The sequence below is a fragment of the Sciurus carolinensis genome, chromosome 2 (genome assembly GCF_902686445.1).
Source record: "Sciurus carolinensis chromosome 2, mSciCar1.2, whole genome shotgun sequence".
Classification (NCBI taxonomy): domain Eukaryota; kingdom Metazoa; phylum Chordata; class Mammalia; order Rodentia; family Sciuridae; genus Sciurus; species Sciurus carolinensis.
In genome coordinates this window covers 46,567,462-46,584,114 of record NC_062214.1, presented here as the reverse complement: position 1 = coordinate 46,584,114, position 16,653 = coordinate 46,567,462, and the positions used below count along the sequence as shown (strand labels likewise).

Sequence of the window (16,653 nt, the reverse complement as noted above, 5' to 3'; positions counted from 1 at the left end):
CAATACAAATAATATACAGCCCTGAGCCAGATAGCCCCTATAAAGATGTTAACAGTATTGTAATAAATAGGATGAATTTTATTATTATCTATAGGCAATAGGCTTGCAATGAGCTCTACAATTTCTAATGGTGGACAAGGAGGACAGGAAGGGTGTAGGATGTAACTGTTAATGAGATAAGAAGGGAGTATATAGAGGTACTAGATCATGGGAAGAGAGGAGGATCAAAAGAAGTTTGTTGTTAGCATGAGAAAAGAGAGAAAGAGACTATGAGGAAACAGGTAAGTAAAAGGAAGATAGAGTGAGAAAAAGAGAATAAAAAATAAAAATTTAAAAAATCTAAGGTATAACAGTCATCCACCTCTCAAACTTCCCAGTCTTCAGTACCCCGATGCAAGCCAGGTACCTGTCAGAACCTTCAGGCTCCAGCAGGTGTCTCAGAATAGGAGTCAACCCACCCAAAGATGGCAGGCTCACCCTCAGAGATAATTCAGAATCACCGCACCAGCCCCCACACACACTGGGGAACTGCAACGCAGGTGCCAAGTCTGTGAGGGGCACGGTGGTCTGGGGTCCAGAAGCAGTGGGAGGTCTGGTTTCAGCATCTGGAAGCCTGCATAAGGTATTTTTTTTTATTGTAAACAAATGGGATACATGTTGTTTCTCTGTTTGTACATAGAGTAAAGGCATACCATTTGTGTAATCATAAATTTACATAGGGTAATGTTAGTTGATTCATTCTGTTATTTTTTCCCTTCCCCCCACCCCTCCCAGCTCGCTTTTCCCTCTATACAGTCCTTCCTTCCCCCATTCTTGCCCCCTCCCTAACCCTAACTCTAACCCTAAAACTAACCCCTCCTACGCCCCATTATGTATCATCATCCACTTATCAGCGAGATCATTCTTCCTTTGCTTTTGTGATTGGCTTATCTCACTTAGCATGATATTCTCCAATTTCATCCATTTGCCTGCAAATGCCATAATTTTATCATTCTTTATGGCTGAGTAATATTCCATTGTATATATATGCCACAGTTTCTTTATTCATTCATCAACTGAAGGGCATCTAGGTTGGTTCCACAATCTGGCTATGGTGAATTGAGCAGCTATGAACATTGATGTGGCTATATCTCTGTAGTATGCTGATTGTAAGTCCTTTGGGTATAGGCCAAGGAGTGGGATACCTGGGTCAAATGGTGGTTCCATTCCAAGTTTTCTAAGGAATCTCCATACTGCTTTCCAGAGTAGCTGCACTAATTTGCAACCCCATCAGCAATGTATGAGTGTACCTTTTTCTCCACATCCTCGCCAACACCTATTGTTGCTTGTGTTCTTGGTAATCGCCATTCTAATTGGGGTGAGATGGAATCTTAGGGTGGTTTTGATTTGCATTTCTCTTATTACTAGAGATATGGAACATTTTTCCATATGTTTGTTGATTGCTTGTAGATCTTCTTCTGTGAAGTGTCTATTCATTTCCTTAGCCCATTTGTCGATTGGATTATTTGCATTCTTGGTGTAGAGTTTTTTGAGTTCTTTATAGATTCTGGAGATTAGTGCTCTATCTGAAGTATGATTGGCAAAGATTTTCTCCCACTCTGTAGGCTCTTTCTTCGCATTGCTGATAGTTTCCTTTGCTGAGAGAAAGCTTTTTAGTTTGAATCTATCCCAGTTGTTGATTCTTGCTTTTATTTCTTGTGCTATGGGAGTCCTGTTGAGAAAGTCTGGTCCTAAACCAACATGTTGAAGATCTGGACCTACTTTTTCTTCTATAAGATTCAGGGTCTCTGATCTGATTCCAAGGTCCTTAATTCATTTTGAGTTTAGTTTCGTGCACGGTGAGAGATATGGGTTTAGTTTCATTCTGTTGCATATGGATATCCAATTTTCCCAGCACCATTTGTTGAAGAGGCTATCTTTTCTCCATTGCATATTTTTGGCCCCTTTGTCTAGTATGAGAAAATTATATTTATTTGGGTTTGTGTCCGTGTCCTCTGTTCTGTACCATTGATCTACCTGTCTATTTTGGTACCAGTATTTGGTACCAGTATTGCCGTTTTTGTTACTATTGCTTTGTAGTATAGTTGAAGTTCTGGTATTGCAATACCCCCTGCTTCATTTTTTCTGCGAAGGATTGCTTTAGCTATTCTGGGTTTCTTATTCTTCCAGATGAATTTCATGATTGCTTGTTCTATTTCGGTAAGGTACATCATTGGGATTTTAATTGGAATTGCATTGAATATGTATAGCACTTTTGGTAGTATGGCCATTTTTACAATATTAATTCTGCCTATCCAGGAACATGGGAGATCTTTCCATCTTCTAAGGTTTTCTTTAATTTCTTTCTTTAGTGTTCTGTAGTTCTCATAGTAGAGGTCTTTCACCTCTTTTGTGAGATTGATTCCCAAGTATTTTATTTTTTTCGAGGCTATTGTGAATGGGGTAGTTTTCCTAACTTCTCTTTCTGAAGATTCATCACTTATGTATAAAAATGCATTAGATATATGAGCATTGATCTTATATCCTGCTACTTTACTAAATTCACTTATGAGTTCTAAGAGTTTTCTGATGGAATTTCCAGGTTCCTCTAAGTATATAATCATATCATCAGCAAATAGGGATAGTTTGAGTTCTTCTTTTCCTATTCGTATCCCTTTAATTTCTTTGGTCTGTCTAATTGCTCTGGCTAGAGTTTCAAGGACGATATTGAATAGGAGTGGTGAACAGGGCATCCCTGCCTTTGTTCCAGATTTTAGGGGGAATGCTTTCAGTTTTTCACCATTTAGAATAATATTAGCCATGGGCTTAGCGTAGATGGCCTTTACAATGTTAAGGAACGTTCCCACTATCCCTATTTTTTCTAGTGTTTTGAGCATGAAGGGGTGCTGTATTTTATCAAATGCTTTTTCTGCATCTATCGAAATAATCATGTGATTCTTGACTTTAAGTCTATTGATATGGTGAATTACATTTATTGATTTCCTGATGTTGAACCAACCTTGCATCCCTGGGATGAAACCCACTTGATCATGGTGCACTATCTTTTTAATATGTTTTTGTATGCGATTTGCTAAAATTTTGTTGAGAATTTTTGCGTCGATGTTCATTAAGGATATTGGTCTAAAATTTTCTTTCCTCGATGTGTCTCTGTCTAGTTTAGGTATCAGGGTGATATTGGCTTCATAGAATGAGTTTGGGAGGGTTCCCTCCTCTTCTATTTCATGGAATACTTTGAAAAGTATTGGAAGGAGTTCTTCTTTAAAGGTTTTGTAGAACTCGGCTGAGAACCCATCTGGTCTGGGACTTTTCTTTGTTGGTAGGCTTTTGATGATTTCTTCTATTTCATTACTTAAAATTGGTCTATTTAAATTGTGTATGTCCTCCTCATTTAGTTTAGGCAATTCATATGTCTCTAGAAACTTGTTGATATCTTCGAAATTTTCTAGTTTGTTGGAGTATAGATTTTCAAAATAGCTTCTAATTATGTTTTGTATTTCAGTCGTGTCTGTTGTGATATTTCCTTGTTCATACCGAATTTTAGTGATTTGGGTTTTCTCTCGTCTTCTCTTTGTTAGTGTGGCTAAAGGTTTATCAATTTTGTTTATTTTTTCGAAGAACCAACTATTTATTTTGTCAATATTTTGTATTGTTTCTTTTGTTTCAATTTCGTTGATTTCAGCTCTAAGTTTAACTATTTCCTGTCTTCTACTACTTTTGGTGTTAGTCTGTTCTTCTTTTTCTAGGGCTTTGAGCTGTAGTGTTAGGTCGTTTTTTTGTTGAGTTTTACTTCTTTTATTGAATGCGCTCCATGAAATAAATTTTCCTCTAAGTACTGCTTTCATAGTGTCCCAGAGATTTTGATATGATGTTTCTTTGTTCTTGTTTACCTCTAAGAATTTTTTAATTTCATTCCTAATATCTTCTGGTATCCATTCATCATATAATAGCATATTGTTTAATCTCCAGGTGTTGGAGTAATTTCTGTTTTTTACTCTTTTATTTATTTCTAATTTCATTCCATTACGATCTGATAGAATACAAGGTAGTGTCTCTATCTCTTGTATTTGCTAACATTAGCTTTGTGGCATAACATATGGTCTATTTTAGAGAAGGATCCATGTGCTGCTGAGAAGAAAGTGTATTCACTCTTCATTGGATGGTATATTCTATAAATGTCTGTTAAGTCTAAATTATTGATTGTGTTATTGAGTTCTATGATTCCTTTGTTCAATTTTTGTTTGGAAGATCTGTCCAGTGGTGAGAGAGGCGTGTTAAAATCACCTAGTATTATTGTATTATGGTCTATTTGGTTTTTGTGATTGAGAAGGATTTGTTTGACATACATGGGTTAGCCACTGTTTGGGGCATAGATATTTATGATTGTTATGTCTTGTTGATTTATGCTTCCCTTAAGCAGTATGAAATGTCCTTCTTTATCCCTTCTGACTAACTTTGGCTTGAAGTCCACATTATGTGAAATGAGGATGGATATCCCAGCTTTTTTGCTGGGTCCATGTGCATGGTATGTTTTTTCCCATCCTTTCACCTTTAGTCTATGGGTATCTCTTTCTATGAGATAAGTCTCTTGCAGGCAACATATTGTTGGATCTTTCTTTTATATCCAATCCGCCAGTCTATGTCTTTTGATTGATGAATTCAGGCCATTAATATTCAGGGTTATTATTGAGATATGATTTGTATTCCTGGTCATTTGACTCATTTTATTCATTTATTTATTTTTGACATGACTTGGTTCCTCTTTATATGAGAGTTCCTTTAGGATAGCTCCTCCCTTTGCTGATTTGCTTCTTTGTTTTTCATCTCTTCCTCATGGAATATTTTGCTGAGAATGTTCTGTAATGCTGGCTTTCTTTTTGTATATTCTTTTAGCTTTTGTTTATCATGGAAGGATCTTATTTCATCATCAAATCTGAAGGTAAGTTTTGCAGGGTATAAGATTCTTGGTTGGCATCCATTTTCTTTTAGGGCTTGAAAAATGTTATTCCAGGCCCTTCTAGCTTTTAAGGTCTGGATTGAAAAATCTGCTGATATCCGTGTTGGTTTCCCCCTGAATGTAATTTGGTTCTTTTCTCTCACAGCCTTTAAAATTCTGTCTTTATTTTGTATGTTAGGTATTTTCATTATAGTGTGCCTTGGTGTGGGTCTGTTGTAATTTTGTGTATTTGGAGTCCTATAAGCCTCTTGAACTTGATTTTCCATTTCATTCTTCAGATTTGGGAAATTTTCTGAAATTATTTCATTGAATAGATTGTTCATTCCTTCGGTTTGTTTCTCTAAGCCTTCCTCAATCCCAATAATTCTCAAATTTGGCCTTTTCATGATATCCCATAGTTCTTGGAGATTCTGTTCATGATTTCTTACCATCTTCTCTGTTTGTTCAACTTTGTTTTCAAGGTTAAATATTTTGTCTTCAATATCTGAGGTTCTGTCTTCCAGGTGTTCTATCCTATTGGTTGTGCTTTCTATGGAGTTCTTAATTTGTTTTATTGTTTCCTTCAAGGATTTCTGTTTGGTTTTTTTTTTTCAATATCTCTCTTTATTGAAATGGTCTTTTGTTTCCTGTATTTGCTCTTTTAACTGTCAATTGGTGCGTTCATTCAATGCCTGCATTTGCTCTTTCATTTCATCGTTTGTTTCCCTTATCATGTTAATTATGTACATTCTGAACTCCCTTTCTGTCATTTCTTCTGCCATGCTGTCATTGGATTTTATTGATGTAACATCCAGATTTGTTTGAGGCATTTTCTTCCCTTGTTTTCTCACGTTGTTCAGGTATCAGTGGACTGCTGAGATGTTGCAGATTTCTTCTATTGTCTTATAATGTCCCTGAAGATTGCTAGTGTATCCCCTCTTATCTTTCAGTAGCCTGAAGTCTTGGAGGAAGTTGATAATGCGGTGCTCCCCAAGGAAGCTGCCTCTCTAGGGGTGGTGGTCTTCAGGTGGGGTATATTCCCTGATAGTGGGCAGAGATGCCTCCACTTGTTGACCAATGGTCATCCAAAGGGGAACTAGGCTGTGGGCTGAGGCAAGGCCTGTTTGTGCCTGTGTCTCTGGTTTTACCGTCCTTGTGGGAAAACCTCACCCGGCGGGGAAGACTCACCCCGTGGGGAGGTCTCGCTGGTCAGTTCCCCTCCTAGAGGTTCCCCTCAGTCCACAACTACCGCCTGGGCAGGGCAGCCTTCCCAGGCAACATTCCCAGGGGCCCGGACCTACCTCCTGGGCCTGGGAGCCTCACCCTTCGCAGACAAGTCTCCTTAGGTTGTCCCTCCTCAGAGAAGCTGCCCACAGTCCTGGAACCTTCGCTCTGCCCCTCAGCTTGTCTCTTTGTAGCTCTTTCACCAAAAGGCACCTAGGTCCCCGGACCGTGCTTTGCACCTAATCGCCTGGCTATGCGACCCCTTCTCTGATCAGCCACCTGGAGCCTCGTACATATGCTCTGAGCCCCAGTGACCCGCCGCTTGCCTCTTCCTCCAGGCAGCCACTCGGTGTTCTGTGTGGGTGCTTGGAGACCAAGCAACTCACTGCGCACCTCCACCTCCTCAGGACAGACCCCCCCCGTTGTTCAGGGGGTTGCTCTGAGTCCAAACAGCTTGCCGCCCAGCTCTTCCTCCGGCAGCCGCCGGAGCCCCAGCAGATTGCTCCGAAACCCAGCGTTGTGCTGCGCGGCCTCCTCTGCAAAGTTCCCTGCTGTCCGTGTTCAATGCTCCAGCGGGGAGAAGGGTATCTTGCCGCCTGGGCAGGGCAGCCTTCCCAGGCAACGTTCCCAGGGGCCCGGACCTACCTCGTGGGCCTGGGAGCCTCACCCTTTGCAGACGAGTCTCCTTAGGCTGCCTCTCCCAGAGAATCTGCCCGCAGTCCTGGAACCTTCGCTCCGCCCCTCAACTTGTCTCTGCAGCTCTTCCACCGAAAAGCCGCCTAGGACTTGGGACCCTGCTCTGCACCTAATCGCCTGCCTATGCAGGCCGTCCTCTGGGCAGCCGCTGAATCCCGGAGGTTTGCTCTGAAACCAAGCGCTGTGCTGAGCAGCTTCCTCTGCAAAGTTCCCAGTGGTCCGTGTTTACCACTCCAGCGGCAGGAGGGGCGTCTCGCTGGGCAACTCTACTTCACAAAGTTCCCTGCATTCCGGGACTACCGCCCCATCCGGGACGCCTGCCCAATGGGAGAGACTCACCCGGCGGCTTTGAGTTGGTCCCAAGTCATTCACTATCTCCTCTTTTGAATCCTGAGTCCTGGAGAAACATGAAATGCAGCCGCCCTCTAGTCCGCCATCTTGAAAAACCCGCATAAGGTATTTTTAGAGGTGCAAATTACATATGAATCTGAAGTCTTTTTAAAATAGAAATTCTGGCTTAGTCAGTCTGTCATGAGTCTTAAAATTCTATATTTATCCCCAGTTCCCACTATGCTGGTGCTGTTGGCCCACAGATCACACTGAGTTATCAGTGATCTAGTAGAACTCTCTAGATGATTCATGTACAAACTTACTTCTCATCCTTGAATAAAATATGTGAGTATTGGCTTATGGGTATGTGAATTTTGCTTATCAAAATTTGAATCTTTAAAAATTTTTATTAAGGCAATTTAAAAGGAGAAAAATAAAGGTAATTCTTCAATAGTCCAATGTACAAAGCAAAGTATATGATTGCTATAACTGAGTGTTGAAAAGAAAAATTGAATGCCCTCTAGGAGGCTTCATTGCCATCTGATGCTTATGTTGGGCTTTCCTTGTTCATTATTTATGACAAAACAATGTCAGGAAAAGTTCTATGGATGTGCTTTCTTCAAACTCTTTTTTTAAATATATTAATTATACCTTATGCAATTCTTATATCTTATTAACTTCTCATGCCAAAACTCTTTGTTAATAAGTTCTTCGGGAAAATTTGTCACTCTTTGGGAATCTCAAAAGTTTAATTTTGTCCATTTCATACTGTAGTAAGTTAAAAGTACACTTTTAACATTTTATGTTTCCTTTGCTTTCCTAATTAATTCCCCAGCTGAATTCCCCTTATTCAACTCTCAGTCTGCTTCCATGCCTTCCTACATCTTCATGGAGTTTGGTGCTTCTGACCTTGAACTCTGAAGTCATGCTGTTCTCAGTTCTGGTCTCATCTTTCTTTTCAATAGTGATAGAATCTTGGGAAAATTATCTAAAATTTGCCAACCCTCTATTTGTTCATCTGTAAAATGAGAATAATGATACCTCCAAGGTTCTTGCTTAGCATAAAAACACATAATGTAAAGAAATGTGCACAAATTTGTAACTGGTAAATACACAAAACATTTATGTTAGTGTATTTTCTTTATGCAAAGTGCCAGCTACCCATTAGCCAATGGAGGAGAGTGTTTACAACTTCATTGAAACAACAAAATTTTGTCACAAAACTGGACATGGCAACTAGTCACAATGAAGCCTAACCAATGGACTACACTGCCTTCACCAGATTAACTCAGTAATATAAGCTAGTGCTCAGTTAACCACCAATCTGTTGGTGCCCTGATTGAATACTTAGAAAGATATGCAAGCACATTTGTAAGACAGGGTTAACTTTATAAAACAGTTCAGATTGTAAATGCTAACATTAGCAGCCAAGATTAGAGCTTCCTTCACTCACACTTGGTTACAAGAACAAGTAAAATGTTTATTTCTCTTATCTACAGCTATAAAAATATCTTTAAAAGAAAGTCTTTTGTATCAAATGGTGCCATTCCCAACCAGAAAAGTTGGGCTTCCACATATGCAGTTTTGACATTCACATCTTGAGAGATATCCTTCAGATTGTCTTTATCTTTCTAGGTAGCTGAAAATAAGCAGGGATCTAACAATAAATAATAACTATGTTTTTCCAATATTTTTATCCATCTCATATGGTATGTGTAGACCTGGAATAAGATGTAAAATCAGTTGGTTACATCTGAAATTATAAGATCAGCTTGATGCTCCAAGTGTCTATAGTCAGAATCAGGAAGAACAAAATCAATGCCAACATACCACTATACTAGAAAATAGTTATTTTCATTGGCTTTTCTTTTCTACAGAAAATGTGATAATTTAACCACAACTCAACTGAGATAAAATTTTCTTTTGCATTACTCATGGTTTGCCAAACTGCAAGACTAACAATTCATCTAAATGTTTTGAAAATCTGTTCGACAGTATTAATTGAAACAAACCATACATAAATTCCACGATTCAGCACTTCAACACCTAGGTATTCATCCAGCAAAAACATTCATGTTTCAACAGAAGACACATATAGGAAAATTACTTGAAATTGCCCCAAACTAGAAAATATCCAAATTTTATCAACAATAAAATGAACAAAAACATGTAGCATGTAATATAATTGAGTATTAAAGTGCTATGCACATAAAATATCTCCAAATACGTACAACAAAGTGGATAAAACTCACATATTGTTGAATAAGAAGATCCACAAACACAAGAATGTGTACTGCATGAAGGAAAATAATACATGAAATTAGATGTCAGGATAGTGATTACTCTTTGGGGGCTTTGTCAGGAAGGTGACCGGGCAAGGTGCTTCTAGGGCCTGGTAATCATTCTGCTTTTTGATTTGAGTGCTGGGTTACACAGCAGTATTGAATTTGTGAAAATCCATTGAGTTGCAAACTAATGATGTGTGCACATTTTCTTTCAAAAAATTGCATTTAAAATTTTACCAGTGGTGCCTACCAGCATCATGGCCTCAGGGAAATCCTGGCTTGCTTTCTTAGCACTTCAATTGGCCCAGCCTTGTACCATTTCTTAGCAGTCTTCACAGGGGTCAATACTGTGACCTTGAACTTTGACCATCTTCCATTCCAGCCTGATCAGTTACCTTCAACCTCAAAAAATAAGTAAATAAATAAAACAATCCACCAAGAAGTAGGAATGCAGTCTTTGTGGTATTAGAAAAATCTAGAGGAGTAAAACTTACAAATTATTTAAGGCTTTTCAACACATAAATTTTTTCCTTCTGTACTTTTCAGATTCCACTACTGTTTTTCCACTGGTATCTTGAAGACAAGGATGAATTTTATACAGTTGTCAGTCAAATGCCACCTGGTAAATCAATGGGTCATTGTGAGTGATAAAAAAGCAATGCTCTTGGCAAAGCTCCACACACATTCATCTAATTTTTGTTGCTGATGCTGATTTTGATATTGCTGCTGATCAAACACTTTTGAAACAGAAACATGAGTTTTTGTTCATCCTTTTAGTGATCTTCAGCAATATTGTCAGATATGCACAGCTTTCATGAGCAGTAACAAAAATCGCTCTGGTCCAAATGCTTTTTTCCTTGATGTTTTCATTTTTGAATGTTCTGTAGCATTGTATGGAGACACTTGGAACATCCCTGTTTGAGCTGAATCAACAAAGTCTTGCTCCACCATCTGTCCTGGGTTTGTGGTCTTTCCATTTTCTATTCTCCTTGTTTTGTTTCATATCCATCAGTTTCTTGAGTCTCTTGCTATCATTGATAATCTGATGTAGCAATATAAAAGAGGTAAATAGAATTTAAATATGAATCCATGTGTGTACAGGTTATGGTTTAGATATGAGGTGTCCTCCAAAAGCACATGTGAGAGACATGCAAGAATTTTCACGGGTGAAATGATTAGACTATGAGAGTTATAACCTAATGAAGGGGTTAATCCTCTGATATGGATTAACTTGGTGCTAACTGTAGGCAGGTAAGGTGTGGCCAGAGGAAGTAGGGCACTGGGAGTCCTATCTTTGGGGTGTATATTTTGTCCCAGCTGAGCAGAGTTCTCTCTGCTTCCTGGTTGTAATTTCCTGAGCTGCTTCCTTGTGCCACACCATTTTGCTATGATGTTCTGCCTCATTTCTGGCCTAGAGCTATGGAGTCACATGACTTTGGACTGAACCTCTGAAACCATGAGCCAAAATAAGCCTTTCCACCTTGAAATTGTTCTTGTCAGGTCTTTTTGTCACAGTGATGAAAATCTGACTAAAACAGCATATGATAATTAACAGTCACTGACAATGACAAGAATTTCCACCTTTATTATTTATAATTCAATAGAAGACATTGCTTTGGGGGCAACAGGTCCACAATTTCCTATAAACCATCACTCTGTAGATAAAATATGTATCCCTTTTATTATCACTTATTTTACCAACATATTTTCTATAGAATTCAGTCAATACATTCTAATGTTGATTGTAGAACACTCCTACAAAAAATATGAAAGTGGACATAATAATAATAATTATTATTATTTATTCAACATACATTTCTAAAATGCCTAATATATGTCAGGCACTGATCCTTGCAAATACAAGAAAAACCATTACCACAAGTTCCAACACATGGTCCATAGGAAGATTGTAAAGCTCCCTTTCTGTGGAGGTTACCAGCTTAGGCTAAATTGATAAATAAACAGGAGACTCATAGATCATCAGTTCCTATAGGGGAGCTTGATAGAACAATTCTGGCAATCAGGTTGGCACCAGAGAGTATAATCAGATGACTTTGAGTCTCTTGCTCTAAATATCTGAAGCAAAAGGCGCTACGCACAAAGGCCATGAAGGTGTTTGGATCACTATTAGGAACACAAAGGAGGGGAGAGAATTTCAGTAGCAGAAGTTTTTGGCTAAAAAGAAAAATAAGTCAGTCAATCTAGGAAATGCTTCCTTTCCTGGGATAGAATGAACATGATGGGTCCCTTCCATATCCTTGTTTCCTTTGGGTTCTGACCCAGTTCCAGAAGTGCATATATGGTGGCTGAAGTACATTTTGGGGTGCAAAAAAAAATCCTATGACTCTTTAATTTGTGCATTCAAAAAATGCTATTAAACAGGCATCATAACTGTGATAATTGTGATTGTTTTATGAAAATATTTTTGAAGGATTCAACTAAGTTTTTATAAAATTAAATTTTAAATGTCAGCTTTACTTAAACAATTTAAAGGATTGCACAGGGCAAATCTATGATAATGGTGCTGACATGGTTGGTAAAGTAAAAGATGTAAGACCGTAAATTTGGCTGAAAACCAGAAACATTCTTTGTGCCATGCATGGCACATGTTTTGAATTTGTTACTATGAGACATGGCCTCAGCTGGGCCAATAGCAATGACAGTCTTTGGAATGATTCAGAATTGTATGTGACATTTTCTGGATTTGCCCCAAAGACGGAACATCTTGATGACACACTATCAATTTTGACTTTATGACTTCTTTTGGTCACATGGGGTATGCTGACTGAACGTTGATAAAGAAATCAGATTTAATTTAGACAAGATGCAAAATGTATCAGAAGAGTTAAGTGAAAAGGGAAGATGCTCAAACAAAGAGTGAATCATGTTCTTGGGAAGAATATCAAATTAATTTTGAATTTGCACAATCCACAGTTATTTGGTAGGATTTGTGATTGCTTACAGCAATGGCTTCCAGAAACATTCAAGATTGCTACTTTAGAAAGGATTCATTTTTAAAATTTTTAGTTAAAATATGTAATACTCTTCTAAATTGAAAGTGCACATGAAGTATGTAATAAAGTGCCCTTTTGGAAAAATATTAGGAGGAAAACAAATATTTACAATCATGAAGGGGAAGATTCAAATAAAAATAACCCCCAAATAAATGTGTATGGAGACTATTTTATGGACACTATAGTGTTACTTGATGAGAGATTTAAATAAAGTAAGTAAGTGATGATATTTTGGGTTTTTGTCATAATATCCTAGTAGTGAAAATTTTGAAAAGCAAACCTAAGCACTATATATCTACATTGCATGCATCTTTGTTTGTTTGATGCTGGGAATTTAAACTAAAGCCCTGTGCATACTAAGTATGCATCCTACCACTGAGCTCTACCTCCAATCCCCACAGCATAAATTTACTGCTTTAAAAGTGAAGTGACAGTTTTGCAGTATGAAAATAATTTGCTTGATAAAATTAAAATATTTTAATAATTTTTATGATAGTAACCTATAGTGATAGAATTACTATATTTGAACATGACATGCAAACTTAATACTTAATTCCTCATCAAAAGGTCACTGGAAGAATTCTATTAAAAATCCATTAGCTTAGTTGTAGCACAGTGATAGCTCTCAAGATTGAAATTAATTTTAGGAGCTATTGCTAAGAACCAATGTCTGCAAAATGTTTGACAGTTTACCATCATTCTCTAATAATATACACAAATAATGCAAAACACAAATAACACAAATATATCAACTCTAAAAAATATGAGCAATTTTAAATGCTTATTGAAGATGAGGACATTTTAAGAAAAAATACCTTCTAATTTATGAATTGTGCATATTAATTAACTAAATCTCACTGACCTAAATCTCACAATAATAATTAAATCAGTCTTCTGAATATCTTTGATATTTGTCACATTAAAACCATGGCTTACACATAATTTTGTATTTTATCATTATGAAGATACATTTGTAAATGTAGGAGAATAGAATCTGTTGTATTTAATGGCTCATGAATTTGATTTACAGCTTTTAAATATGGTACACCTGGGATGTGGGCCTGTTTGCACACATGCATCACAGGTGGGACTATTGAACATCAGAGTGGAGGAAACCAAGTTGTTATAATTGGTCACTTTAATTCCTCACGGTGGAAATGCAAGAAATAGTAAAGCAATTATCTGAAGGAATCCACAAACGCTGAGCAACTAGATGAAAGACAAACTACTAAGCCAATTAGAAAATATTATTAGAAATGGTACCGAACATATCTTAAGTTAAACCACAGAATCTTTGAGACCTCCTACCTGCCTGAAACTCAATTATCTCTGAATTTCAAGCATTCTATTTTATCTTTTTAAAATTTTTAAAATTTTTTCTTGATGTGTAATAATTGATCATATTTATTGGGTATAAGGTGATGTTTCAATATATATACATTGTGGAACGATCAAATCAGGATAATTAGCATAATCACCATCTCAAGCACTTACCACTCAATATCCTATCTTCTAGCTCTTTTGGAATATATAATACTGTTGCTTTCTATAGTCACCTTGCAGTGCTCTAGAACTCCAATATTTATTCCTCCTATCTAACTGTAACTTGCATCTGTTGACCAACCTCTCCTCATCCCCTTTCTCCCCCATCCTCTCCAGCCTTTGGCAACCACTGTTCCCATTTCTATTTCTATAAAAGCAGCTTCATATATGAGAGGATATCAGTCAAGGTTTGTCTTTCTGTCCTTGTTTTACTATATTAAATGAAATGAATTCTGGGTTGATCCCCTCCAATGTCCCCTGTTGCCCCTTTTCTCATGAATGAGCTTTCTTCAGTTCCTGCATGTTCTGTGCCATTTTTGCTCTCTCCGCTTCCAGCCTGTTCATCTTTTTCCATTCCTTTGGACCTCTCACATTTTTGTATGTGGTGTCTACTTCTTAATGAGTAAGATAGATTTGCTCTCTATACCTGCCTACCCAGATCACTCTTCCCCACCATTTTCAACTGGGAAACTATTGTTCTTTCAGAACCTAGAATACAGATGGGTGATCAGTGAAGAGAATCCCAAACATTCCAAGATGAGGCTATTCAGAGCTCCTACATTTATTTCTTTTAAGTCGCTCTTTAGGACAGAACCAGTTAACCTGATACCCAGACCTTCTGATACCTTTCCTTCAGAATGTAGAGATAAGACCAAAATCCTCCAACCAGAACAGACCTTGCACAATGGAGTTATACATCTGGGGCACATTTGTGGAGCATGGAGAGCAAAGAGAGGAGAGAGAAACAAGACAGAAATAATCCCTTCTGGAAGTCCAGCACCCTGGTGGTCCAGTGCTTATCTGAGCTTTAGAAGTTTCTTCTCCCAGAAACCAGTGCGCCTTTCATCAGAAATTTTTGAAACACATGGATCCAAAATTGGCATCATGCAAGGCCTAAGGTTGGCTCAAAAAATTCAAAACTCCTGAAGTTGGACTAAGTTCTGAACCTCACAAAACACACATTCCCTTAGAAAGGTCATTTGACTTAATTGCCAAATACACTAGAATTCCTGATAATTGTTTTACATCAAAGACCATGTAACCTTCTTTTTTTATGAATTAGGCAATCCCGATTCATTTCACGCATTCATATTTCACTATTTATTCATCCCATTCTATAGATGAGAAGATCTCTCTTCTCCTGAGTTATCCTGGCTTTTGGCACACTCTTATTTTTATCGGTCATTCCACACATGAAGGGATTCAGTTATGCAATCCTTTACTGATCCTGGCTATGTACTTCCAACACTTGAACATGGTTCTTATTAGCAATCCAAAACCATTGGCAAATACCAGTGTCACTGGAATAAATATAACTTGGACTAGAAATGATTATTAAGAAAAGCAAAAATCTCTGTTAGTAAGGCTGTAGCCAGAAACAAAAAAAAAAATCATGATTTTCCTTTGTTTTCAGATCAAACAACCCAGATTATCAGCATCTGAACATTTTTTAAAATGTTTTGCAGTTATATAATCTCCTGCAGCTGCCTAGCATGTTAATGATAATGAATTTAGAACAAATTGCTTGAATGCGACCTCTGTAGAGTATTGACCTGTGTTGGTAAATTATATGAATCTGAAAATACCCTCATCCTTAGAAACATCATATTGGGACCATCATACAAATAGATCAGGGTATATTCCAGGAATTATGGAGTGGTAAAGTTTAAGGTCTTTGGAGCATGAATTTGAGCTATATTTCTTTTTGTTCATTTTGGACATAATGTAAGGAATCGGTAATTCTTAGGGAATACTATGTTGTCCCACAAACATGAACTGCATAAAAATCCTGCAAACTCTTGGCGAATGTGAACATTTTGCATTATGTTTAGAGGAACTGCCTTTCTCTGAGCACAATAATTGTGAGACTGGGGTTAGCTTTGAAACAGTCAGTTGACCACTTAGAAGTCCTTTCCTCACACAAAATCTGAGAGTAAATCATTCTGGGGGAATTTTAAATCTCAACTCTTTCAGTGTTGTGTGCTCCAGGACAAATATTCGGCCTGAGGTCAGTTCAGTGGGGAGGGAAAGAAAAGAGCCCGCCCTCCCAGTCTACTGGCCAGAATATCATCAGGAAAAGAAGCTGAAGACGGGAGGAAACAGTAGGCAAGTGGAGGAATGAAAAAGAAGTAGGATTTGAAACTCAAGGATGATCTTGAACTTGTTTGGAAATTGCTGCCTAGAAGAAAAAGTTCTTGCGAAGTTTGGGGCATATGGTATCTCCGTATCAGTGGTGTTTCCTTTTTCTTAAGGTCAGTGTCTAAATTTTGATGACCAAAATATGCAGATGTCTTCACTGTCTAGTGCAGACTTGAAGGAGGCCATTCTCTTATTACAGACCTAGAATCCCTTCCCTTCTGGACTTGGGTTAACCTGTCACTTAAATGGGCCCAATTTCCTTCACACCATGAGACATCCAGACTCCTACACTGGACCACTCTAAGGGAAAGAGAAGAAATCATAATCAGAGCCCTTGCCTGCCCGTCTTGGCCTTCCATCCCAGGATGCCAATTCAACAAAAACCACAGTGTTAGGAGGTGTTTGGTTTCACACGGCTCTGGGTCAATTCCCTGAGCTTCTCACCTTCCAAACCAAAGCAGCTCTTTCCCATTCCTACTCCCAGATCCAG

At 38.0% G+C, this 16,653-nt stretch overlaps 1 protein-coding gene across 1 annotated transcript in view; it reads left to right on the top strand.

Annotated features, from left to right (window-relative positions):
• Window positions 1–391: 391 nt before the first annotated feature.
• The window catches only part of LOC124976313 (E3 ubiquitin-protein ligase RNF138-like), a 149,229-nt gene continuing 132,967 nt past the window's right edge, over window positions 392–16,653 (top strand). Inside the window, exon 1 of the mRNA XM_047539253.1 lies at window positions 392–622. Coding sequence (XP_047395209.1) covers window positions 392–622 — 231 coding nt within the window. The remainder of the gene's footprint in view (window positions 623–16,653) is intronic.